General features: G+C 39.4%; 1 protein-coding gene across 2 annotated transcripts; it reads right to left on the reverse strand.

Annotated features, from left to right (window-relative positions):
* Positions 1-5,023: 5,023 nt before the first annotated feature.
* Positions 5,024-26,378, reverse strand: LOC480043 (influenza virus NS1A binding protein). Of its 2 annotated transcripts, none has more exons than XM_038542310.1 (15): positions 26,359-26,378; positions 18,385-18,613; positions 17,504-17,632; positions 17,114-17,283; positions 16,912-16,987; positions 15,118-15,291; positions 14,688-14,813; positions 13,240-13,347; positions 9,461-9,590; positions 9,000-9,224; positions 8,424-8,545; positions 8,204-8,330; positions 7,989-8,120; positions 7,672-7,845; positions 5,024-6,433 (listed from the first exon to the last, which is right to left on the reverse strand). In XM_038542310.1, exons 3-15 carry the CDS (start codon positions 17,612-17,614, stop codon positions 6,180-6,182), a joined length of 1,929 nt encoding a protein of 642 aa, XP_038398238.1. In that variant the 5' UTR covers positions 17,615-17,632; positions 18,385-18,613; positions 26,359-26,378; the 3' UTR covers positions 5,024-6,179. The 2 variants fall into 2 exon arrangements, with proteins under 2 accessions (XP_038398238.1, XP_038398237.1); XM_038542309.1 differs by lacking the exon at positions 26,359-26,378 and adding an exon at positions 25,454-25,769.
* Positions 26,379-26,412: the final 34 nt, after the last annotated feature.

The following is a 26,412-nucleotide window of genomic DNA, read 5'->3' on the forward strand; positions in this document are numbered from 1 at the left end:
TCATTCTTCAGAATGTATGGCTTTGCATTTTGGGTAGAAGCCATCATAAGCGTGCCAATAGGGACAGATGAGGAAAGTCACACAGGGCAAGGGCTCTCAACACATAATGCCCTTGGCCTTGCCTTGGTGAGAAGTCAGTGATAACTTCATGAGGGGCATCCATGAGGATTATTCCAGTAAAATCTCTGGCGCCATTTTATACTAGCCTTTTCCAATTTACTTTTAAAAAATATAATCTACTTCCTTCCTGAGAGCATTAGGTAGGATCCTTTGGGTGTAGCCACCCCAGCAATTCCAGCATTCTGGGCCAAGGGAACACTGGCTTAACAATTGGGGTGTTGTGCCCACTGGAATCTTGTTAGGCCCTGTAGCGGGCAGTGGGACTGCAGATCATACTTCACAGATGGTCACTTTCACCTTCCTGTTGTGTTCTTTGTCACCTGAGAGGAACCTGAAGCTCGAGTCCTTTATCTTTTGACCATCACCTTGAGGGAGAACAGAAATCTATTCACCTTTCCATGGTTGACCCAGATTTCCTTAGGTGGTGTCTTGATCTACCTTCAGAGCTTAGGTCACTTTGCTCATACTTTTTGACAACTCCCCCTAGCCCACCCTTCTGTAGCAGCCTTTTTTTTTTTTTTTTTTTTTTTAAGATTTTTATTTATTCATGAGAGACACGGAGAGAGGCAGAGACATAGGCAGAGGGAGGAGACTCCATGCAACCACCTTATATGGGACTCGATTCTGAGTCTTGGGATCACGCCGATTTCGCCCTGAGCCGAAAGCACACACTCAACCGCTGAGCCACCCAGGCGTCCTAACAGCCCTTTTCAAGCATCCTTTTTCATCCTATGAATCAGGATGAACTTACTTCTTAAGAGGGAGGATCTCTCATGGAGTCAAACACATCTTCCACTCAGGAAATGATGCCACCCAAAGCCCTTTTGATTTAGACTGGACGAACAGGCCAATCGGCCTCTTGGTTGATGCTCTTTGGCTATTTTACCAATAAAACCCACTCCAGTGAAAATAGCCTCGTGAACTTGAATAGTTACGAGCACACTGGAATCTCCGCTAGTAGTTTGGCTCAGTGCCCCCAACTACAAACTGATGTCGACATCCTGTTCTTTAGGATGGCTAAACCTTGCCAAGTCTACCGTAGACTCATGGTTATGGGCTACACATTAGCTCTATAATCCTTGCAAGGCCAGTGGGAATCAATGGTTCCTTGCTGGGATTTCCAGCAGCGATAAAATAGAAGTATGTCCTAGTCTTTTAGAGCCTTTTCCTTTAAAGGTTTGGGTACCTTTTGGGGCACCTGGGTGGTTTAGTCAGTTAATAGATGGACTCTTGGTTTTGGCTCTGGTCATGATCTCAGGGTCCTGGGATTGAGCCCTGAGTTGGGCTCCATGCTCAGCAAGGAGTCTGCCCCTCCCTCTGCTCCTCCTCCAGCTTCTCAAAATCTTAAAACTTTTTAAGTGTACAGTTTTGAGTTTTGTCGAAGTACAATCCCATAATCACCTGCATGACCAAGATATGAATTCCAGTGCTCCGCAATTCTCATGCTTCTTAGTAGTCAACTCCCATCTCCATCTCAGTAAGCCACTGATGTGTCTGCTATCCCGGTTTTTTTTTTTTTTTTTTTTTCCCAGAATGCAATTTAAATGGAGCCTTGAGGCTGGTTTTTCACTGAACACTACTTCTGAGATCCATACATGTTGTTTTTAATCAGCACTTCATCCTTTTTATTCCTAAGTAGTACTCCATTGTATGGCTGCACCAATGATGTATCTATTTACCAGTTGGAAGGCTGAGTTGACTTATTTTTGGTGACTGAATAAAAGCTGCTCTCTCTTCACCTACAGGTTTGTGTGAACAGGTTTTCATTTAACCTGGATCAATACCCAGGAAAGTGATAACTGTGTCACAGGGGATTTGTCAGAAATTACCAGTTTTCTAAAGTGACCTTACAATTTTGTGACTTCTCCAGCAATCTGAGTTTGTTGATCTGCACTCTAACCAGAATTTTATAGTTTTAATAGGTTATGTTATCTTACTCTTTATATTTTCCTAATGATTTATGATAGTAAGCATCTTCTTACGTGCTTATAGGAATCCATTTATTTTCTTTGGTAAGAGAAATACATCTTTTCAGATCTTTTGCCCATTTAAATTTTTTTTTTTTATTTGCATTCCAGGTACCAATCACTTATTGGGCATTTTTCTTCAAGCCTATACCTTTAAAGATCTGATACCATCTTTAGGATAGAGAAAACACTTGCTTAATGCAGGAGGAGGTTCCTCCTTCAATTTTTAAGAATTTTAAGGTTTCGATCTGTTGAACTGGGAAGAGCCTTAATGGATAGCTGGCCCTACTGTTATTGGACTAGTTACATTTGGTAGGTGCCTTTCAACTTTTCAAACAGCTACTTTTCATTCTTGCTATTTCAGTTCATCTTGTCATCCCCTCAAGTCTTTCTTTCTTTCATCCAAGTTTGGTACTGTGTGCGTCTTTTTCCCACGCTAAAATTCCTCACTTTGAGCAAATGTGTCGCCATCTTATTCAGACATATGCCTTTTTTAGATTCCTAAAGTTCCACAAGGTATTAACCCTATACATTATATTCTTAACTGAGCTTTTACTTCTCACTCTTATTCAACATTCAGGAAGGCATGGACCTATTAACAGTGAAGTTTAAGTATTCTGTTGGCCATTGGGCTAGTACTTGTTGCTCAGTGCATCATTTCACAACTGAGAACCTTCTGGTTTTATTATAAAAGAAACTGGTGCTTCAAATAATTCCTTTCAACCTACAGATGATTCCACTATTTCCTAGCTTTTAAAAAAAAATGAGGGGCAGCCCAGGTGGCTCAGCAGTTTAGTGCCACCTTCAGCCCAGGGTGTGATCCTGGAGACCTGGGATCGAGTCCCACATTGGGCTCCCTGCATGGAGCCTGCTTCTCCCTCTGCCTGTGTCTCTGCCTCTCTCTCTCTCTGTGTCTCTCATGAATAAATAAATAAATAATCTTAAAAAAAAAAAAGAATGTTACATGTAACACTGTAAGCTTAAGGTGTGTAGCTTACTTTGATGCATTCTGTATTGCAACAGGACTACCATGGAGTGGTATGTACATTACATAACCAGCATAACATTATCTATATTCATCATACTGCACATTAGATCTCAGGTTTATTACTCATTACAAGTCTGTACCCTTAAACACCACCACTCTTACCCACTCCCACTCCAACCCTTTGGGTACGATCATTTTACTGTTTGTTTTTTTTACATCTTTAACTTCTTTAGCTTGAATATAAGTAGTCTTCATACAGTACTTGTCTTTATGTTGCTTAGCTTAATGGGCTCAAGACCCATCCATGTTGTTGCAGATGGAAAGGTATCTTCCTTTCTCATGGACAATTTAACTTATTTAATAGGTCTCCTGTTTACAGGATGAAATGTGTGGCTTGATCTTAGTATTTATTTAGATTCATACATTGGTGTTTCCTTGTTTTTTTCTTTTCACCCCGTTAATTCTTTCATTCAGTGAAAGACTCTTCAAATCCTTTCTGGAACCTAGTAGGATACAAATAAATGGCTAATATTATAGAGACAAATCTATGATCTCATATTCTTCCAAAAGCAACTCTGGAGTTGCAGAAATATCCTCCAGGAACTCTTTGTTACCTACTTCAATTTTAAGAATTCTAAGATCCGGAGAAATCACAGGTTACACACCTAGAGTATTAAAGCAAGGATTCTAGAACTGGGTCACACTCCCAGATCCAGTTTTTTCCCCTTAAATATAAGGAATTCTAAAACATGTTGAATGGGAAAGCATATATGATACTAGAAACCAAAAATCAAAACCCTACCTTGAACATCATGATGAAAGAAAATTCATGGGTGAATATAGCCAATTATTGTTTTTTTTTAAATTATTGTTAATTCAAGCAGGTGTTTTATAGTTTTGCTGTTTTAGGCATGTAGTATGTTTTATGCATCATTACAATTATCACAAGGGTGGTACCAGTTATTTCTAAACTACTCAAAAGCCATCCTGGTGGCAAAAACATTTTTTAAACTGTTGAGGACATGCCACATTTTCTCCTTTCCTTAAGAAAACATATCTTTTAGATGCAGATAAATATAAACTGGTCACTGAGCACTGTTTTGTTTTTTTTTTCCTTGACGGAGCTTCTTATATTCAAAACATACTTAAAAAACATACTTTTAACTACCAAACTACCTGTTTGACTGATCAATAATAGAATATAGGAGAACTGACCCAGAGTATTCACACGTATTAGTTGCTTAATGCTACTGAGGAATTAGGTTATTTAGGAACTGAAAAGTAATTTCAAGAATTTCACCGCTGGAGACACCTGGGTGGCTCAGTGTTAAGCATCTGCCTTTGGCTCAGGGCGTGATCCTGGAGTCCCTGGAGTGAGTCCTGCATTAGGCTCCCCATGGGGAGCCTGCTTCACCCTCTTCTAACTGTGTCTCTGCCTCTCTCTCTGTCTCTCTCATGAATAAATAAAATCTTAAAAAAAAAATTTCACTGCTGAATCCCCAACTAAAATTTTATTTCCTTGAGCTAAATAGAACATATACAGATCCATTTAAAAAAAAAAGTCATCCTGTTAGGCAAATTCAACCTGCTAACCTAGTTTTAGTCCAGAACCAAACCAGTGATAGTCAGCAATTACATAGCCACCAGGTGAGCTTTCTTGATGGTTCTTTGTGGAATAAATGAGAGAAATAAGGTGTCTAAGTACCAATGGAACAATTTTCTTCCTAACCCAAGCTAGCCACTGGTAGTCATCTTGTCCTAGTTGGCTCATTAGATTCCTGTGTGCTTGTCTTCTCTGAGAAAAAAAAAAAAAAAATCTTATCAGTTCTTATTTCAAACATGTCAGGTGACTATTTTCCCACAATACCTTAAGCTCATCATTACTGGGGGAAAAAAAATTGTTCCCAAAACTTTTAGTCATGAATGAGTACACAACAACATCTGGATATTAATTCCATGGTGCAAGGATTTCCTGCAAAGTACCTTTAATATGTTTGCATTGGCAGCAAGCATTAGGATGTGCTAATTTTGGCACCGTAAGTTAATATGTGTAGCACGACACATTCGATAGTCACCCCAACCAGTATTTATCCATATGAATAGAAAAACTGAACAAAAACATAGTTCTGATAAAGGCTGCATTCATAAACCCAGTACAGTTTAATTTTTTTCACAATCGAGGGCGCTATATAGGATTGCTTTGTTAATGATAAATAAAGACAGGAATTATTTAGAAAATAAAGTACTTCACCATTCTTTACTGTTATATATTAAGTGTCTTGCTATATAAAATATACCCTCAAGAAGTCAAAATATTTGAAATCAGTGTTTCAAATAAAAATCATAGCTATGTTACTGTTCAGCAACTCCATTCAAATAAACATGGTACTGCGTCTCAAAAAAAAAAAACAATGTAGCTGAGGCAAAAGCTTAGAAGTTTGCATTCTGGGCGTATAAAAGAAACACCTCACTCTGCATCCTTTAAGACTGCCACTCTGCTTCAGTAATTTGAACCTGCCACATCTTTAACAGGTAAAGCGCTGTGCTAAGAATATAAAAAGTTATAAAAAGGCAATCATAAAAGATTAAATCTTGGTAGGCATGTCAGCTTTCTTTTAATAAAAACAAAAATAGTCATTGTCATCTAGTTAAATAAGTCTCTTGTATAGAGTGTTCCAGTTATTGAAAAAGGGCCCTTAAAAAACCCAACTGCCTAAATCTTAAACCCTACCCCCTCTTGCCCCATAATACATGTTTGAGGGAAGTCATTTAATGTGCAAATTGGCAAAAACAAATGTGGAGGAGGGGACTTCTTGAAATGACATGCCCGATCAAGTCTTGGTTTATTCTTTTACAATATCAACTTCCAAAAAGTAAAATAACCAAAGTAGTCCTAAAAATACACAAAACAGACCTTCATCTTTGCATTCCTTTCCCAATAAACACAAAAAGTATGTACAGCATGTTTAATAATATGCAATATGCAAAAGCTTTGTGTTGCTGTTAGCAACATCTATACCCACCCACCCTCCTTATTCACAAGTGTACCTCTACTAAACACAATTACATCACTAAGCCTGTTAGTTTGAAAGGGTCTTAATTTGTTAAAACTGGAAAATCTTTGTATAGGGGCTCCACTCATTAGACTCAAGGTTATAGACTTCCACCGTATTCAGAAATTCATTGCCATCAAATCCTCCCACTGCATAAATGGTGTTCCCTACAGTCGCAATCCCAGCGTTACTCCTTGGTGAAGTCATGTTTCTCATCATCTTCCATTCATTTCTAGTTGGGTCATACATCTCCACACAACTGATGGCATGAGAACCATCAAAGCCACCACCTACAAACAATTTTCCTAAAAGAGAAATGAACCAAGGTAAATTTAGAATAAGAACTAAATCTGTTTTTTGCTAAAATCAGTGGTTCTTAGTAAAATACCTGCTCATTCTATCAGAAAGTACTCGTTAAATGCCTCACTAATGTTTAAGTGCTCTCTCTCTAGGAGCTGTGGATACAAATAGAATAAAATTGATAAAAACTCATTCATACATGAAACTCAGGCAATTTAAAAGGAGAGGGGTAACATCTAACTGAAGTGTAATTCCCACAATTCTTTGTGTGGGCTACTAGGATTACCATCTCACAGATGAAATGAGGCAAAGAGAGAGAGAGGTGGCAATTCACCTAAAAATGCAGCTAACTAGCAGCAAGCCAAAGTACTTGTGAGCACTGGAAATTTTTTATCAGTCCAGTGCCTAAGAACTAAGATTCAAAAGAAGTTACAGTAAAGCAGATTTCAGTTAACTAAACATTTTGAGCTTTCAACTATATAAAATTATTTTGGCACAGAAACTTCCTGGAAACAGATCAGAGTTACCACTGTTTTCAAATATATATGCAATAATAAAAATTCATTATTTTCTCATCTGTCAATCTGTCTGCATCCATATATTATAGAAGAACTGACAAGCTTCAGGGTGGGCTGTAGGTTACAGGCCAGTAGGCTACTTGATGGCATGTCTACACATCTATGCCTTTAGTAGTTGAGCCACAAGTTTAAATCAGATTCTGCTTTATTCCTAAGACAATGCTAACTAAACTCATTATTATAATTACATAATTAAACATGTAAATCAATAAAATGAAAAGCTGCACCTACATAAAAATAAGTTGAATGCTTTGGAAAGACTTGTTAAATTAGTCTTAAGTTCTGCTTCCAATTAGGTATGGAGTAGATAATTAGATGATCTAAATTTGCTTTGCAAATCAAAGTCTTTGAATTCCTGCTCTAAAGGAACAGACTCCAAATGATACATTTTGCATATAGTTTATGGAAGAAAAGGACTTAGAACTTCATTCAGTGAACCCAAGACTAGTGTTTTGATATATTTATATTATTATTATTATTTCAAGTAGTCTCTGATTAGAAAAGACTTCTAAAAGACAAGCCGTCAATCCCTACTGCATCACAAAAGATGGCTGCTTCTGAATTCTAATTATACAACTATATAGTTATCACTGATGTTCTCTTGGAATTTTAGAACAAATCCTTGCCAGTCCATATTCCTCACCTTTCCAAATCCCAACACTCACCATCAAGAACAGCTACGCCAGCTCCTCGCCTAGCCACATTCATGGGTGCAATTAAAGTCCAGGTGTTGTTTTCAGGATTATAACGTTCTACTGTGTTCAGGCAATTCCAAGACTCTGCACCTCCAATTATGTACAAATAACCACCAAGCTCACAGACTGCAGCCTGGTGTCTACCTATAAAATCAAGTTTAGCCAAAATTATTACTTTATCTCCCAAAACTAGAAGTTGTATGATACATATTGTTGATTCAGAAGTCTTAAAAAAAAAAACAAAACCAAAAACTTTAAGAACCAAAAAAGAAAAAAAGGCAACTCACGAATGTTAAGAGGAGCACAGCTTGTCCACGACTTTGTTACAGGATCAAACACATCACAGTTTTTCAGTCCTTTTTGACCATATGGATCAGAGCCACCAACAATGTATAATTTCCCATTCAGAGCACATACTCCTATATGAATATAAAATAAGGTTATAGATTGACAATTTAATTGTATTTAAATATGGATTATCCCAGAAGAACAGTAATTTTACCTGCATTACAACGGTTAGTTCTCAATTCTGGAACAGGAGTCCAGTCATCGATGCTTGGATCATACATCTCTCCACAGCTCAGGTCATCTGAGTGGCCATTCGATCCACCTACCACATAGAGTTGGCCCTGTATCAAGAGAGAGAGAGATTAGACTTTCTGCCATTCTGCAGTTACAAGAAACAGCTGAATATGTTTCTTCCTTCAACATAATACACTAACCATGAGTACAGCCATTTGAAATCGAGCCCTTGGTGTTCTCATAGGGGCAAGAAAGGACCAGTGATCTGTATGTGGATCATAGCATTCAACTGTTCGAAGACATTCCTCTCTGTTATAGCCACCTGGTAAAAAGAACCATCAAGATTTAAGTTTAAGATACTAAACTGGACCAGTTTCTGGTCCAAAATGATTTAAGTAATCTGCACAATGAGAAAAAGAATTTTTATCCATGAACTTACTAAGGCCCCATTAGCTGACGTTTTAACTAAGGGCTTATAATGGCCAAACAACATGACCAGTATGAGTAAACTGCTTAGTCTTGGCTTGAAAATAAGGACAGAACAATTCAGCTACATTAGAGTTTAAGAATTAGAAACAGACATTTACTTAAATGTTAGGCAATACAGTAACACTTATTTTTTTTAATTTCTTGGTCTTTAAAGTGGAATGCCAAGAAAGAAGGCATATTAAACCCCCTCTTCCAAGGTTCACATGTCACAAGCAAGCACAAATGTCCGTTTGAGAGGCTTAGCCAGTTGAGAGTTTCTAAGAAAACCCTCATCCTTCTGTTCTTACCTGCTGCTATGAGCTTGCCATTCATCTCTGCTGTCCCCAGACCAGATCGTGCATACTGCATGGGAGACATGGGCTTTTCTATTAGCTCATCTGGCTGCATCTCAAAGCTTAAACTTTTAATTAGTTTTGGAGTACTCGTTGGTGAGCTCTGTGGGCTGTTTCGCCCGTGAAGGAAAATGACACAGAATATACCATCCAGCACAGCCAGGCACAAGTAAGTATTATCTGTAAGCACAAAAGTTTATGTTTAGGATGTAATTATTATTACTTTTGGTTGCTGTGTGACCCTGAATTGGGACTCCAGATTCCAGACTGAACGATCTGCTGTTTTCCAAGTTTAGTTGCTTCGGAGTTTTTTCTCCACAAATAGTCACTTTCAAAGTTATTAAATGGTTCTCCTCAAGACTTTTTCTTTAAAAACAAATAACTCAAAGATAATCTGACAAGTGTAATATACTTACTTGAAGTCTTTTCCGAAGCAACGATTTTCCACTCATGCTTAGGGCTTTGTACTGTAGCATTTGGAGAAGAGAGACATCCAGTGGAACTGCTACTTAGCGGCTTATGGCCATTCTCACGTGGTGGCTTTTTCTGCAAAATCAAGAGGTAGCTACAGAAACCTAGCCAAAGACTATACCTGGTGTACCTCTGTTCCTTTGCTATTCCACAACACTGAAAAAACAGGAGTATTTTTCACCTATGTATGACCTATATAGCATACCTAAATTTAAGACAAATCAACACTTTCCAACTGTCACAAATTATTGGCATACTTCCATCTCCACTTGTAATGAAACAACTACACCTAGACAAGGAGCCTGGTCAGGAAAAGCTCAACTTAAGCCAAAAAACAAACAAAAACAAAAAACAAAACAAAACAAAAAACCAAAAAAGTTGCATATCAAGTATCACAATACCTCAATGGAGGAGGAAAAGAAGGACCCCCCCCATTATCTACATAAGCTCACATACTCTTTATATTAAGTACAGAATCATCTTCCAAAAGAAGTTATTAATTTAAAAGGGTATGAATTATCTGAAATAATACATTTAGCTCATTGTCTCTAAGCAACTGTGAAACCTAATTAAATCCTATGTATGGAGATCTTTCATTCAATGCCAGCAAAAGTGACCAGACATTTATCCAATCCAGTTCCTCTGAGAAGTTATTTTCCAGGACAAAAGTGGCAGTTAAAAAAAACACTGAATGGCATTTTTCTTCAGGACCACCTTATAGGTATTATAGCGTGCTTTTGACAAATCAAACTACATCAAAACACAAAAATAAAAAATAGTAACCAGAAGTGGAACAATAATACTAAAAGAACCAAACATTCACAAAAGTAGAATACACAGGTACACTAAGAGGAGGAGAAATGGGCAAAGCTATAAATTTTCAAATGACTGTAAGAGAATTATATTTTGTTCTTGTGTATGAGTTCCCTTTGATGGTTTTTTCCCAATTACTTTAGCCCTTGACACTTTAAAGGATACAATCATACAGAACTAGAGGAGTCAAAGACATCCTAAGAAGAACTACCAAATGAACAGGTACCACCTTCCAGTACCTGACCAAATCTGCTTATCCCCAGGGCCAGAGCCACATGGGTAGGTAAGATTTATAGCAGAAATTCCTATTTTGGGGGAAATAAAAAGCCATGTAACACTCTTTAGAGGAAAAGATTTTGGCAGCTACTTGAAACTGTGAAAAGTTTGGTCTGGGCCATTTTTACAGAATATGAAGGCTATTTTGAGAAAAGGCAGAGAATGTACCATGTTAGCATTAAATCCTACTTAGAAAAAAAAATTCTACTTAGACATTATATACCTAGGTATATAGGCGCTTTATTCACATCATCTCTTTTAATCCAGTAAGGGCAGTACTGTCAATCTTGTTATAGGTAACAATACTCAGAGAAGACATGCATTGCCTAATGCAACACAACTAAAAGATTAGAAATTCTGAGTATAAAGCCTTTTTATGACAGACTTGTGTCCTCTGCTACTAGAAATTACAAGGTACATAAAACCCCATCCTAACCTGTGGGAAGAAGGGATCCAAAGTATTATATATTGACGATGCTTATATTAAGAGCATTTATCATAGTAAGAAAACTATTCTAACATCTAGACTATAATTGAGAAAAAAACGTGAAAGAGAAAAGCATGGTAACAATGAAAACCACTAGGGTTTTTTTGTTTGTTTTGTTTTTTAAACAAGTCATACAGAAATGCTGGTTAATTCCTTTATATTCCTTCCGAAACATTTTCAAACACCATCCTTTCTTCTTTATCTTCAAACTTTCCTCCATCAACTTCTCTCACTCAGCCACCCACTGGTCCCACTTTCTTTGCCTCTAGCTCCCAGGGGGTAATCTCTGGTGACTGTTTCTTTTTCAGACACTATTACTTCTTAAGCTAAGGGATCCTCTTTGGAACCTATACCCACTAAAGGTTACCAAGTGGCCTCCCAAAACTAATGCGAAAGAGAAGGTATCTATAACCCTCTTCTACATAACCTCTCAAAGAATGATTTGACACAGTTAACTATCATTCTCCTATGCTCGCTAGCTTTTTAATGTTTTGATTCTTATTTCCTTTCCTAATGGCTTCTTCTCAAACCCTTTTCCTATTTTTCAAGCCTAATGTGTCCCCTCATCCTGTTTTACTTCATGATCTTTACCCAAGGAACCACCTTCTTCTAATGAGTCACAGTCAGAATCCCACCTTCTCAAATTCTTCCCTTTCCTTCATTTTCTTATTCTAAATGATCACTAACTTTTGAAACTATAAATGTCTACAGTCTACTCTTCCTCCTTCAGGCCCTTGGATCAAGCACTCATCATTTTATAGCCACTGGCTGTAATAGTCTGTAAACTGTTCTCACAAGCTTTAGTCTACCTTTGTACTTGGTCATAAATAATTGAAGGGTTTAATGCAATCATTTAGTAGAGTAAGAAAAATAAAAGGAAACAAACCACAGATCACCTAGAGTCCCGTGACCTAGAGACTGCCTACCTGATAGTTAACCATGTGTCTAAAATACGACCAATGCATAGATTTTTGCTATATAGAAATATAGTAATTTAATCAATCCCCCTATTGTTGGATTATTGCCGTTTCACGCTTATTGAAGTTACAAAAATCTCTCTTCGTATCACCCTCGTACCTGGTCTAAAAATCTTTGAAAGTTCCTCACTACTATAGAATCAAGTGTAAGCCATCAGGTGGCATTTACTTACTTTTCCAATCTTGTGACCTGTCTCTCACATACATTTCTGTCTCCCATACCTAACATCATGGCCTAACTTATCAGGCACTCCAAATTTGCTTATTGAAAGAGTAATTTTTTTTAAAAAATGGTAACATCTTTAGAGTTACGAGGAAAAAATATCCTAAATGCTCAAAATGCACAACTACGAACAAATTTCTCAACTAACTCAAACCCTGACACTTTTTGTGAAAATAAAGATATTTGGCCACTACTGACACAGAATACCTGAGTACCTAATGTTAGTTCTATCATGTACTTGGTAACTATTAAATAAAACCACTCCTTAAAACTGGGTTAACTCAGCCTACTCTAGTTTATCCTTCATAAATACAATACTGAGCTAAAGGTCAAACAAAAGAATGCATACTATATGACCATTTATGTACATTTCAAACATAGGCAAACCCATCTATTGTTTCAGATGGTTTCCTTCTAGGTTGTATAGGGAAGTGACTGGGAATGGGCAAGGGAAGGCTTCTAGAATGGTAGAAATCTCTTCTTGAACCAAGCAGTGTTTAAACTAGTGGGTTCACTATTTGACACTTATGATTTGTGTACTTTCCTGTTAATTATTTGTCCACAGACTAAAAAAAAGTTTATACCTGAGATTTTTGAAAAAAATCTGGGTCTAACAACACTCATTTGTCGCAAACAACTATGTTTTGTAATCTAACTCAAAAAATCAATTTCTACATTGCTTCATCTTATTGGCCTTTTCTCTTACTACCTATAAATCCTATTCATTGAGGAAAAAAAATCTCAATGTGTTGAATTCACTTCTTTTTATGTGGCAAAAAAACAGTAGTAACTGTCAAAATGATAGGCTTGTTTTGTCCCGAAAATGTTTCTGTTCAGTTATACCAATGAAATTCTTCCACTTTCCTTTATTAAAGGAAAATTTCAGTACACTATAAAATGCTCTAATCACATTTTAACCTGAGGTTACCTCAGATGTGCAATGTGTACCTGCACAAACTGAATGTGGTCATCATCACTGCCAAACACCTCAGCCTGTCCATCTAGTAGGTTCCCATCAAGCAGCTTGTGATCAGCTGAGTAGTACAAGGTTTGAACCTGCAAAACAGCAACAGAACACCCATGTGGCTACCGTCTCCATGGCTACTCCACTAGTATGAAGATCACACAAACGCCTCAAGGTAACCTCCAGTGTGCTTCTTGAACTTCTTGACATCTTGCTCTGGCAGGATCCCGAAGTAAAGAAAATACAGGTCATGGTTGTAAAAATTTAAAAAACAAAAATCAAATACAGAATCTTCTAATACTGGCCGAAGAGTCCTTGGCTTGATTGGCTTGAAAGAAATCTTCATTTTCTCATAGCTTCTATTATATAGCATTAAGAAAAAAGCACTAGTACAATATATATAGGCTCTTAAAAGAATGTACATATTTACAATTAAATATGGAATATGGTTTACACCTTTGAAGTGGTCTGATTTGCATTAACATATTTCTGTCCTGTAGGCAACGTCAAGAAAAACAGATAAAAAGCAAATGCAAAACGCAAACAAGCTGTAGATACTTCCCTTAGCAGATGCAAACACATGGTTAATGCACCTGATTTTCAAGTGGGAAATGATATAAACTTAAAGATCACCTGTTAGCCTTCTTAGACCATAATAACAGTACGTTTAAAGGTCTAACAGATTTGATAAGCCTTTAGTGAATCTGAAAGGCTTAAGTGAAACGACAGATGCAAGGTCACTCCACTGCTCCATCTGCATATGTTTAATTCCCACCATTTCGCCATCAAATTTTTCTTGTGTATTTTTAAAAAGTAGCCCAAGTTAAGTGAGTCACTATATGTATGAACAACACCATTGAAAAACACAAAGCTTTAAAGATAGAATCCTGTAAAGGAGTAAACACCATTAAATCATCATCGTTCTCTGCCCACAGCGGATTTTTCTTAGGAGAACTGGGGCAGGACTGCTGCTTCTTTACGTGTCAATACACTTGAGGTTTCTTCTTGTTTCTTCAGTCTTGGGTATCCTAGTTTTGTTAATAAACCTATGGGGAGATAAATCAATGGGGAGGAACAACCATTAGAAGCTTTTACCTACTTTTAAATTTAAAGCAAAAACCTGTGAAGAAAAATTAAGAATCTACAGAAAATTTCAGTACCACCTCCCATTTCTAAAGCAAATTACATGCTACTTAAAGGAAGTTAACAGCACATAATAAGCAAAGAAATAAAAAAAGAAAAGCAGAAGACCAAACTGAACAGTTCATTCAGCTCACCTGGACACCCCCCCTGTTTCTCAGCTTAGGGGTACCTATAGCAAAATTTAAATTCTTTAGGGTCATGGTTATAAAATAAAAGTGAAAGGGAATCCTTCATGTTATAGCAAAATAATTTTTAAGAATTGTTGAATCCCATTTACTTTAAAACTAACCTCTTCCATCAGCTCTTCCAGACTGTCTCCATTCTCCCAGATGCTACGCTGCACCCAGTTGATTACCTTTGTATACAATTTGCCATTGCTGGGTAAGCAAACATTATCTTCAAGCATTACCTCCAACTAGAGTTAGGAAAAAACAGCAACACATAGATCAGTGTTGAGTCTCTAATTCTCAGCTTAGTACTCAATTTCATAATAAAACGGTCACAGATGCCCAACTGCATTCCATACATTTAGTCTAATTTACAAGAAAATCAGTAGCCAAAAAATAAAACAGGTGGGCAGAAAACTGTTACACTGCTAAAAGTACAGTATTATTCCTATGTACTGTTTTCTTTTTGCAACTGTTACTTACATGCTAGAAACATGGACAAAGATTCTGTGCCTGGAACTAAGTACCTCTTTATAGATTTTTACTCCTTACCTTTAGCCGTGGAAGTTTAAGAAACTCTTCCTCTTCTGAAATTTGTAACAAATGCTCCTGAATATAAGCATCAACCTTATTCAACAAACGGGAGTCTCCCATACAACTTGCAAAATTTCGGTAAGAGATGCAGCTGGTAACATCCATTCTAGATAGTAAATAATCACCACAAACCTTGGAAAAGAAACACACAATACCAATACTTACATAGGTTTTATTTAACAAATATTTAATACTCAATGTATAAGCATTATGTGTAGATATAAAGATGAATCATAAACCACTGCCTTAATTGAACAACTTTATCATTGGGAAGAACATATGCATACGAACAATAAACATTAAAGAATGCTATACAAATGTCTCAGCTATTGAAGGAAAGATGCAACACACTGAAATGCTGTGATAATGCATATGAAATATTCAAATAAGTATTTCCAAATAGAGTAATTAGATAAGACCTATCATGAAGGCAATATCTGAGCTGGGATCTATAAGAAAGATGATGTTGAATGCAGAATAGAGGAAGTAGGGAAGAGAGATACTGTGAACAATTTAGTTTGGCTGGAGCAAAAGATAAATAGGAAACAATTTTGGAAAGACAACAACAATATTAGGGAATACCGGTGATGCTAACTTGAGGAATATGTGCTATAAATCATACAAGGATTTTTTTATTTAAGAGAGACAGATAGTGACAGAAATAGCAAGAGAGAGCACAAGTGAGGGAGAGGGAGAAGCAGGCTTCCCACTGAGCAGGAGTCTGATGTGGGGCTCAATCCCAGGAAGGTGAAGGCAAGTGCTTCACCAACTGAGCCACCCAGGGGCTACTCTAGTATAGAAGGATTTTTAAGCAGAGAAATGACATTACAGGAGAGATCAGGAAACTTCCCCTTAAAGGGCTAAACAGTATTTTAAAGCTTTTGGGACATACTGTCTTTGTTGCAACTACTCAACTCTGTCACTAGGTGGAAAGCAGCCAGGGACCATATGTAAATGAAATCTGTGTTCCAATAAAACTTTATAACAGGCAGCTGGCTTGATGCTTGCAGTATACTGACCTCCAAATTAGAGAATTAAATGCTTTTTATCTTATGAATTATGAAGCAGTTCTCAAGGACGTTAAATTCTAGAAAGAGTCCTTTTAAAGAGACACTCCAAAGGGTCGACGAACAAATGATCTGGGAATATAAGTTAATTAACTCTTGAGACAAAAGAGTATTTTACACCCTGCTATCAATGACTGCTACAGCTACCTGGCCAAGAAGACTACTAGAAGACCAAGGGTTTAGCTTAAATTATCCGAGAGAAGTATGACCTTGCTATATTATTGTAGCTAAATGGTTAACAAATGGTTAAAATAACATTCACGGGTGGGGGTGACTGGGTGACGGGCACTGAGGGGGGCACTTGATGAGATGAGCACTGGGTGTTATTCTATATGTTTGCAAATTGAACACCAATAAAAAATAAATTTACAAAAAAATAACATTCACTCCTCTATAGGAAAAAGGGGCCATTTTTAAGCTCTTGAAACTGACAAATTGCTTATTTTTTTAAAAGAAGATTTATTCATGACAGACAGAGAGAGAGAGGCAGGCTCCATGCAGGGAGCCCGATGTGGGACTCAATTCGGAGACTCCAGGATTATACCCTGAGCCGAAGGCAGACGCTCAACTGCTAAAACACCCAGGCGTCCCTGACAAATTGCTTATGATAAATTATGCATCCTAACCATGAAAAAGCAGACTTGTTACTAACAGTCCCCCTTATATGTTACTTCTGGTACTCTACCTGCTTTACTCGGTCCATCTTCAGCTTTTTTGCTGCAGAATAAACATCTTTTACCAATTCTTTATCAGCTTTCAACCTATTAAAAAAAAAGTTATCACTTAGGATACTAAAGCCTTAAAACAGATAGTTAATTGAAATAAATTTAGAGAGACTTGGAATTTCCTGATGGCATCTCCTAATTATACAATTATAAAGCACTTACTGAGCAGTGTAGGCATAATTCAGTAAAACTTCAACAGCTTCTGGATTGAGATCATCAAATTTAACATGAGAAATTCCGTGAGGATCACTATCACTATTAAAGATTTCAAATAAATAGGGGCTGCAGCAAGCCAGGACTGCTCTGTGTGCTAACATCTCATGGCCACAGACCTGAAATTATAAGGAATTAAAATTAGAAGTATTGTGGACTATGTATTTCTCTAGCTAATTACCACATTAGATTCCTTATCTAATGTTTATAGGTAAATCACTTTTTTAAAGTTATTTCATGAAATGCCTACCATGAAAAATAAAATAAGCAAATCTAAGAACTTACTGCTTTTGGTAATAAAATATCATTTTTGTAGGTTTCCAATTAAGTTTTAAATACCTGAAGTCGAACATCACAGAACTGGCCACTTTTCCTCAGAGCATTTAATTTGGCAACAGAAGACTCAATAAAATTTTCATCTTCAAACATTAAATATCCATTGGGAATCATTTTTGCTTATAAATTTGGCTATAGAGCAGAAAGAAAGCTGTGTTACTTTACTTGTGAATGATGATTTTTATAATTATATCTTGAAGAATAATATGGTTTATTTTTAAATTCCATCCTATCAACACAAAAATGTTATTACACAAAAACACTGCATAAACACTGGCACTGAATGTCCAAGTGTTTGTGCTCCCTAAACTTTGGTCCTAAGTCTTTTAAAGGATTCATACAGCGGTGAGTATCTCAACACCTCTGTCTAGGTTTCCATACACATTCACTGCAGAGGGAAAAGGTCAACCCAGCCCTGCCCAAACCCATAGAACAAGCAACCTAAGAAGCCTGGAAGGACGTAAAGTTGTAATCACAGGTTTCCCTCATTTGGGCTGCTTTACTCCCAAATGACAAAAATGATATATAAGACAAACTTAACTTCTGTTCCCTTTGCAAGGTTCAGATATTAGAAATCACTTATCTCCAAAGAATAGATATTAGAAACAATGTTCTTTTTAAAAATGCCCATTTCACCTTTACTTGTGAACTGACAAATGGCTATACAAGATCTATCATTAAAAAGCAGTAATAGATTTCAGTTTGAGCTGACTTAATTCAAAACGATCTGCAGAAAGAAAAAAATAGAAAAATGTTTTTTTTTTCTACAAATGATTATTGACTTCCTCTTCAAGAAAGTTATGAAAGGCTATTAGTGTACTGGGCACAGTCTTCAGAAAAACAATGTGTCTTAATGTTGCACTGGGCACTGAATATTCACTTACCTACTGAACTGGCAAGAAACGGGATTTCTGGGACTTCTTAGATATTCCAAGGACAAAGGAGTGTTAAAACTCAGCACTTCCTCAAGGTATGAAGACAGGTGGTTGAAGTGAAGGCAGAGGTGTCTTAAGCTCTAATGGTGATTCCAAAACTATCAGGCTTGAAATGATGTAATCAAGTCCTTAAAAGCTATAGACACGAATTTCTTCTGTGATAATCATGCATCATAATCTGTAATAATGACAATGGTCAAAGACTGTCATTGATCTAAGAGGATCATACAAAGTCCTTAAAGAAATGCTGATGTAAATGACACAAATGCAACTATACATAAACATTTTTCATTTAATCTGCAACTATTCAGGTGATCCAAAAACAAAACAGAACAAAAAGAAACTTCCCTGGAAGACAGGAGCTAAAAATGTGTATCATTTAAGTGAGATATACAAGCACAAGATTAGAGAACAAATATAAATATTGGTTAACTCTAATATTCTTTATTATTAGATTGCAACACACAAACATGATCTCTCCATTTTCACCAGACAGCAAGTAACCTTTGGGCATCATTCTTTTTTTTTTTTTTTTAAGGTACTTTTTTTTTTTTTAATTTTTATTTATTTATGATAGTCACAGAGAGAGAGAGAGAGAGAGAGAGAGAGATGCAGAGACACAGGCAGAGAGAGAAGCAGGCTCCATGCACCAGGAGCCCGACGTGGGATTCGATCCCGGGTCTCCAGGATCGCGCCCTGGGCCAAAGGCAGGCGCCAAACCGCTGCGCCACCCAGGGATCCCTGGGCATCATTCTTATACATGTATACATTGTTAAAGTCAAACCAGATACACTGTTCTGCAAAATGTGGTCTGTTCTTCCCAGCCTCTGTACCTTTGGTTCAAGTTGTTGTTCTTTTTGGAATACCCTAAACACAACCTCTGCCAGATGAACTCTTCCCTCCATAGAACCCCTGCCAAATTCTTCCAGGTGTGAGAAGTTTCTCCATATTTTCCACATACTGAACCCTCTCTGCAAGGCATGTGTAATCTTCCAGCTGGCCTGTTCTGGATTGGGCCTCTGTGGAACTACTTATCTTCCTTGATTCAAGGCCTTGGAAGGCAGAGCCTGTCATGTTCATCTTTGTATCCACCCCATCTCCCTACTACCAAAACAACTAGCCTGGAAACTTAAATATAAAGATGAGTACTTTGTTGAAGTGAACCAAATAAACAAAAGGGAAAGTACTAATACGTGTTCTTTATACGGTCCTTTTTCTCATCTGTAGTAATAAACTACTAATGGAATCAATTCTGGTTCAAACCACATCTTCAAAGTAATCATATTCAGTCTCCCTACCTCCATTTCCCCCCCACCTCCATTTCCCCCCATTTTCATTTGTCATCAACTATAAGTGTCAAATTCAGGAAACTAGAACTAAATAAATAATTTGAAAGATGTGCATAGTTTTTAAAATGGACATCTTAAAATTTCCTGGATTTTCCTTATACATCAATCAAACCCAGAATTCTAACAATTAGGTTCAGGTGAATGAAGAATCACTTAATCAAGAACCCACTGAAGGCTGGTCCAACTCCAATTGAACAAACTGTTAAATTCAACACGCACAATCTGTAATGTAGCTGGATACCACATGCCCTAACTGGTTTCTCCATAACTTAAGTTCTATTTCAAGGATACCCTGCCTGAGTAATTCTGACTCAGGTTGGGACTGCAGTCAATGCTTACCCCTGCAACGAAACTGTATCATATCATTACGTAATAATGATTTCTTCTGCTCTACAGCTGCATCTAGATTAGTTCTGCTTTTAAGAAATCAGTTCTAACAAATGATTTCCAAGTACCACACAATTCTATGTACACAGTACATTCCATCCTAAGGAAGCCTTCAGACATTTTTAGCCAAGACCCAACGCAAATTAAGAAAATCTTTGTATATATGGTATATACTTGGGTCGCCAATCCACAGACATGCTTGGTAACTCCTCACTTCAGTTTCATAAGCTGTTCTTAAAAGAAGGGTTGGGGGGGGGTGCGGAATCCCTCCACACCAATTATATTGCTATAATTAAAATATGCTTTTTGAAAAATCATAAATTTATGATATGGAGATTTATGAACATCTTAAACACTGACCAGTTTTATTTATTCAGTGTTGATCTGTAAACTAGTCTTCATCTAACCAAAAATAAAAATGACATCTATTTATATTTTATAAATTGGAACTTTTTTTTAAACATTTTATTATTTATTCATGAGAATACACAGAGAGGAGACAGAGTGGCAGAGGCACAAGCAGAGGGAGAAGCAGGCTCCATGCAGGGGGCCCGACGTGGGACTCGATCCAGGGTCTCCAGGGTCACACCCTGGGATGAAGGCAGGCACTAAAACACTGAGCCACCCAGGCTGCTCATAAATTGGAACTTCTAACTTAAATTGTTTTTGGCCGCTTCAGTCCACTGGAAGAAAACACTGGAGAATTTCTGGAGCAACTCTAGGCATACAAATGTGTACAATATTAGTTTTGCAATAGAATGAGTTCTACATTTAGAACTTGAGGACTTTCTAGTACATCAAGGTCTTAGTATGAATTTCATCTCTTCAATGTTCTTTAATGATCATTTCAACTCTACTTGATTTTAAGAATAAGCCCGGATCCACCTGACATTTAAATTAATGCAGCAAATTTAGTTTATTCATTTACTGTCTTTATATGCTATAGGTCCCTACTCTCACCTCCCCCTCACCCCCAAATTGGAGGAGGTCATATTAACTCCTCCCTGCAAAATCATGTCTTTGAAAGTTCACAGTCACTTTCCCTCAAGTAAGCAATGGGCAAATTGAGTTTCAACCAATTCTAAAAATTCATGAGTCTTAGTTTGCTCTATGAAACTCAAACTCAGTAACTGGTAGAATAAAAATGTGGGCAGAATTTTTTTCTTTGAAAAGGCAAACCAAGCCAAAAGCCCCAACATCCTAGAGTTCCATAAAAGTATAAAACTTAAAAAGTTTTCTTTGGAATTTAAAGAATATGAAAACACTACTCCAAAGGGATATATGCACTCCTATGTTTACTGCACCATTACTTACAAGAGTCAAACTATGGAAGCAGCCCAAGTATCTATCTATAGATAAAAGGATAAAGATGTGGCATTATATAACATATATATACACACAATGAGATATTACTCAGCCATAAAAAAAAGAATGCAATCTTGCCATTTGCAACAATATGGTAAAATGCTAAGCAAAATATAGCAGAGAAAGACAAATATCACATGATTTCACTCATGTGGAATTTAAGAAACAAATGGGAAAAAAAGAAGACAAATAAACCTTAACTATAGAGAACAAAGAGATGGTTACTAGAGAAGAGGTAGGTAGGGAATGAGTGAACTAGGTAAAGGGGATTAAGAGTACACTTGTCTTAATAAGCACGGAGTCATATATGGAACTGTCAAATCATGATATTGTACAACTGAAACTAATATAACACAGTATGTTAACTACACTGGAATTAAAGCCTTACAAAATTTTCTTTGGTATTTAAAATACACACTCAGCTAATCCACCTTAAAAATTAAAACTGGGGTCAAATACAATATAGTCTGGTAAATACACTTAAGTTCCTTAGTATGGCCAGTGCAAGAAAATGGAGACACAAGCCTCATAAATGAGTAATTAAACTGCTTTAGTAACACTCAGAAGTTCACTTTTATGTTACCACAGGCCCCCAAAAGATTAGCTTAACCGAAACACAATTCAACAGGTCTTACCCAAGAGTTGTAAAAAAAGATAGGCACAATATGGCCTCCCCTCCAAATTCTTCTTGGGCCTTCAGTAAGTGCAATTTAAAATGTTATCTTCAAACTTTCAAAGCATCCTTAAAACTTCAAGGCAAATTACAAATATTAAGTTTCAAGGCACTCTTTTGAGGGCAGCCAACTCACAAAATAGCAATGAACTTTATTTTTTAAAGACAGATTTTATAATTATACAAAGTAAATTAATCTTTGTAAAACTAGAAGTTAAACATTCCCAAATAAATAAATACAAATTAAAAAAATAAACATTACCCATGTCCCCTCTCAAACTACCACGACTATCCATCTATATCAAAAAACTCACCAAACTCACTAACTTGCTTGCTCCATCCTCATTGTTCTGAAATTCTTAGATTCAAATTTATGGCACCAAACATATGGCAGGCACAATTTGGAATGGGATGCTCATAATACCAATAGAGTTAACTCCATTCCCCAGCCCTGAATACTTCACAGACCAACCAGAAAGACAGATAAATCAAGCAGTGAAAATAGTTCAAAAAAAAAAAAAAAAGAAAGAAAATAGTTCAAACAAAAGAGGAAAGTGGTATGACAGCATACATATTCCAGAAACTGAAGCTGTTTCTGTTTCAATGGATTATGGTCTGCAGGATGCATATGGTAAATAGTGGGAGAAGAAATAAAGATCAATGCTAAGGTTTAAACAATGCCGGAGCAGAAAGAGATTATAGCAAGAACACTTTTAGAACTGGTCGGATGAGGGGGGGTCTAGAGGAACAGATAAAATATGGTAAGTACGGACGTTAAGATATTATATCCCCTTGCTTATTAGCTTGGTTTATGTGGCACCATCAAAATCAGTATCAAAATTAGAATTCCAAAAAGATTTAACCTTTATTTTTAGTTTGCTGCATGCTCAATGTTAGGAAAAAAGGGAAAAAAAGGAATTTGCTTTGGGGCATGATAATGCTCAGGTATCTGCTGGGTATCCAGGTTGATACCAAAAGTGTAAGAATACTGACCAGCTAGGTGGGAAAATACTGATAAGTTTAGAAATCATTTACAAGGTAGTAATTCAAGTTTACAAGTGCAGATAAGCATATATTTTATGTGTTAACAAAAACCCAGAGATCACTCCCTTGTTCTTAATTCCTCCATTTACACTCTCTAGCATAATAAAGTGGAAGGATCTCCAACCTTTTAGAACTCCTTCATGGAGATTTGATTATAAAATCATATTTTTTTTCCAAGATTTTATTTATTTATTCATAAGAGACAGAGAGAGAGAGAGGCAGAGGGAGAAGCAGGCTCCATGCAGGGAGCCTGGCGTGGGACTCGATCTTGGGGCTACCAGGATCATACCCTCGGCTGAAGGCGGCACTAAACCGCTGAGCCACCCGGACTGCCCTATAAAATCATATTGTTGAAAAGTCAATGAATGATTTTCAGCAGTACTTCATCTTAGTATCAGTGGTTAAGACATTTCCCTAGTAAGAAAACATCTTACATCAAAAAACCACATTTGCAAAACTATTCAATTGCCATCTAAAATATACCTTAAGCAAGAAAAAAATCCCACTCCCAAGTTAAGTAGCCCCAAAGACAGCAATTTAAAACTAAAATGAAAACCTGAGATCCTCTCGGGCTTTTTTTTTGGCGGTGTTGGGGTGGGGGGGGAGAGGGGGGTGTTAGAAAAACAAAACTGCAAATTAAGATAAATCAAGAAATTAATATCTATGAACTATAGGGATTTCATGTATTAGAAAAATTCAGAGGAAAATCATTCTGGGTCTGTTGTTCTAGTACAGTTTTACCACCAACTACCAAATTACAGACAGTTGATAAATGCTGCCAGCTAGCATTTAATGATACAATTGTTAATCCAATTCTTAGTGTTTGCCGCCTCTCCAGATACACAACTGCCCCCCCCCCCCAACATCTTTAAGACACTAAGTTTCAGCACGATTATGGCTAAAACTATTCATCATTATGTTGTTATCCTTAAATCAACCTCCAGCGCGGGCATTATTAAAAGAAAATGCGGATTCTGGTAGTCTGGTCCACGCTGGACTTGTTGAACTGTTAATAGGACTAGGCTTCCAGAGTGGTTACTTATTATTAGACAGAAGATCATCACAAAGTCCTGAAAGAACAGCCTGATACCAGGGTATCCTAATCCTCCATCGCGGGCAACAGCCATCAGCAAACAAAAACGCGCCCTTTAGGCATCGGATTTCTACTTGCTATAGGTCTTGAAACGTCAGCGGCTTCAGACAATAGATCTGGCTGGTACGTACGGAGGAAAAAGCAAATCTGTTTCTAAAATACTTGTGGCCCGAGCGTTCTCACATTCAGCTCTCCATCTCCTACATGCTCCCTGATACTTTCCTACCTTCAAGAATGTGTTATAACGAAACATCGGTTTGCAAGATGCGTGTGAGAATGGAAAACGAGCAAACCTCTCCGCCGATTTCTTTTGTAAAAACAAACAAACAAACAAAAGTAGCGACGGCCTCCGAGTGGACTGAAGCGCCGGGTGGTAGCCCCGGGCCTTCCTCCGCGCGCGGCCGGGAGGGCGCCCACTCCCCAGGCTGCAAGGCTCGGCGCCCGGAGCCCGGCGCCCGCACACCCCCGGCTGGGATTGGCCGGCCACGCAGTCATTCAGCGCCGACACGTCAGGGCAGCCGCTCCCTCCCTCCTCCCGCCCCCTTCTCCCCGCGCTTGGCAAGAAAAGCGGGCAACGTGGAGCGGGAACAAAGGACCCCGCGGCCCACGGCGATCCGGGACGCGGTGCCACCCCACCCCAGGCCCGAGGCGCCCAAGCGGCCCGGGGCCGGCTCCCCGCCCCCACGGTCCCAGGGAGGAGAGTCCAGACTCTCGGTTGGATCCTGACAGCGGGAAAAGAGATTCCCGCGTCCCCCTCCTGGCAGGCATCCCTGCCCCGCGGCGCCGCGACCCAGCCCCCCCCCGGACCCCCCGGGCAAAAACTCCCGCCCCACTGCCTCCGCCCCAGCTCTCTGCGGGGCGGCCCGTACCGGCCTCGGCCGCCGACGCGACGCGGCAACCATGGCAGCGCCGGGAGCGCGGGCCCCGCGCGGCACCAGCTCCTCGCCCCCAGAAGGCGGCGGCGGCGGCGGCTCGGAGCGTCCTCCCCCGGGACCAGGACGCCGCTCCGCGCCCCGCACCGGCTCCCTGGCCGGCCGCACCATCCCTCGGCGCGGACTCCGGTCGCGCCCTCCTCCCCCTCCACCGACCAGGACCTGCGCATATTACCTGGTTCATCTCTGAAGAGATGGAAAAACTCATGTCTGGAGCTTCGATGGGGAGCAGGAGGAAGCGGGCGGGAATCGGCCCCTCGGAAAGCGCCTGGAGGCCGCGGAGGGGGGAGCGGGCGCGCGGGAAGACGAGCGGTCAGTCCGCGGAGGCTGCGAGGAGGGGGCCGCGCCGCCGAGGGCTCGCGGGGACTCGCTCGCTCGCTCGCTGGCACTGCCGCGCCGAGGCAGCAGGCGGAGAGACTGTGCCGAGCAGCTCTGGGCGACCGACCTCCACGCGCGTCCCGGAGACACTGCCGCCGCCGCCGCCGCCCGCTCCCGCCGCACCCCCTCGCACGTCACCACGTGCGCCGCCGCCGTCGCCGCCGCCGCCGCCGCCGAAGCCTCCCGGCAGCTTCCGGCCCGAACCCGTCGGCCAATCACACGCGAGCACGAGAAAGCGCCCGCTCGCGGCCCCGCCCCCCGCTGCCGGCCCCGCCCCCTCCTTCGCCCGCCTGGCTTCCTGCCTGCGCGGCTCAACTAGGTCAGGGCAAGGTGATCCCGGGGGGAGAGGCGCGGTGCTCGGGCGCCACTCGCCCGACTTATCGCGCTGTCGTCTCCTTCCCGCGCCTCGCACCCTCTCCTCGCCCTCTCGGACTGTGCCGGAACTGGGTTCCTCCGGCCGCCTTCACCTGTTCTGCCTCCCCCTAGGGGCACACTAGCCGGAGCTCAGACGTGGGAGATTAGGTTTCCCGACGTCAAATGTACATCCAGGCCACTGCCCCGGGCCGGAGCGGGCCGCGGTGGACCTTAGAGTCTGCAGCTGGACGCGGGCCCTTAACCCTCGTCGGGGGGCTGGGGGGAGGGGCAGGCTGGGGGAAGGGGTGGAAGGATTCAGAATCCGGAAAAAAAGAAAAAAAGACCCACCACTGGAGAGGTCGGAGAAGGCCTTCCGTGGTATTAGTGTTGCGCTAAGAAAGC

This window comes from Canis lupus, chromosome 7 (genome assembly GCF_011100685.1).
Source record: "Canis lupus familiaris isolate Mischka breed German Shepherd chromosome 7, alternate assembly UU_Cfam_GSD_1.0, whole genome shotgun sequence".
Classification (NCBI taxonomy): Eukaryota; Metazoa; Chordata; class Mammalia; order Carnivora; family Canidae; genus Canis; species Canis lupus.

What these genes read in the sequence shown, in the direction of transcription:
- LOC480043 (XM_038542310.1), bottom strand. Translation starts at nt 17,614, where the DNA reads ATGATTCCCAATGGATATTTAATGTTTGAAGATGAAAATTTTATTGAG. An exon ending in AGATGGACCGAGTAAAGCAG is followed by an intron (nt 15,292 to 16,911) that starts GTAGAGTACCAG and finishes TTCTTTTCCAAG; the next exon opens with GTTTGTGGTGATTATTTACT. An exon ending in TTAAACTTCCACGGCTAAAG is followed by an intron (nt 14,814 to 15,117) that starts GTAAGGAGTAAA and finishes TCCTAACTCTAG; the next exon opens with TTGGAGGTAATGCTTGAAGA.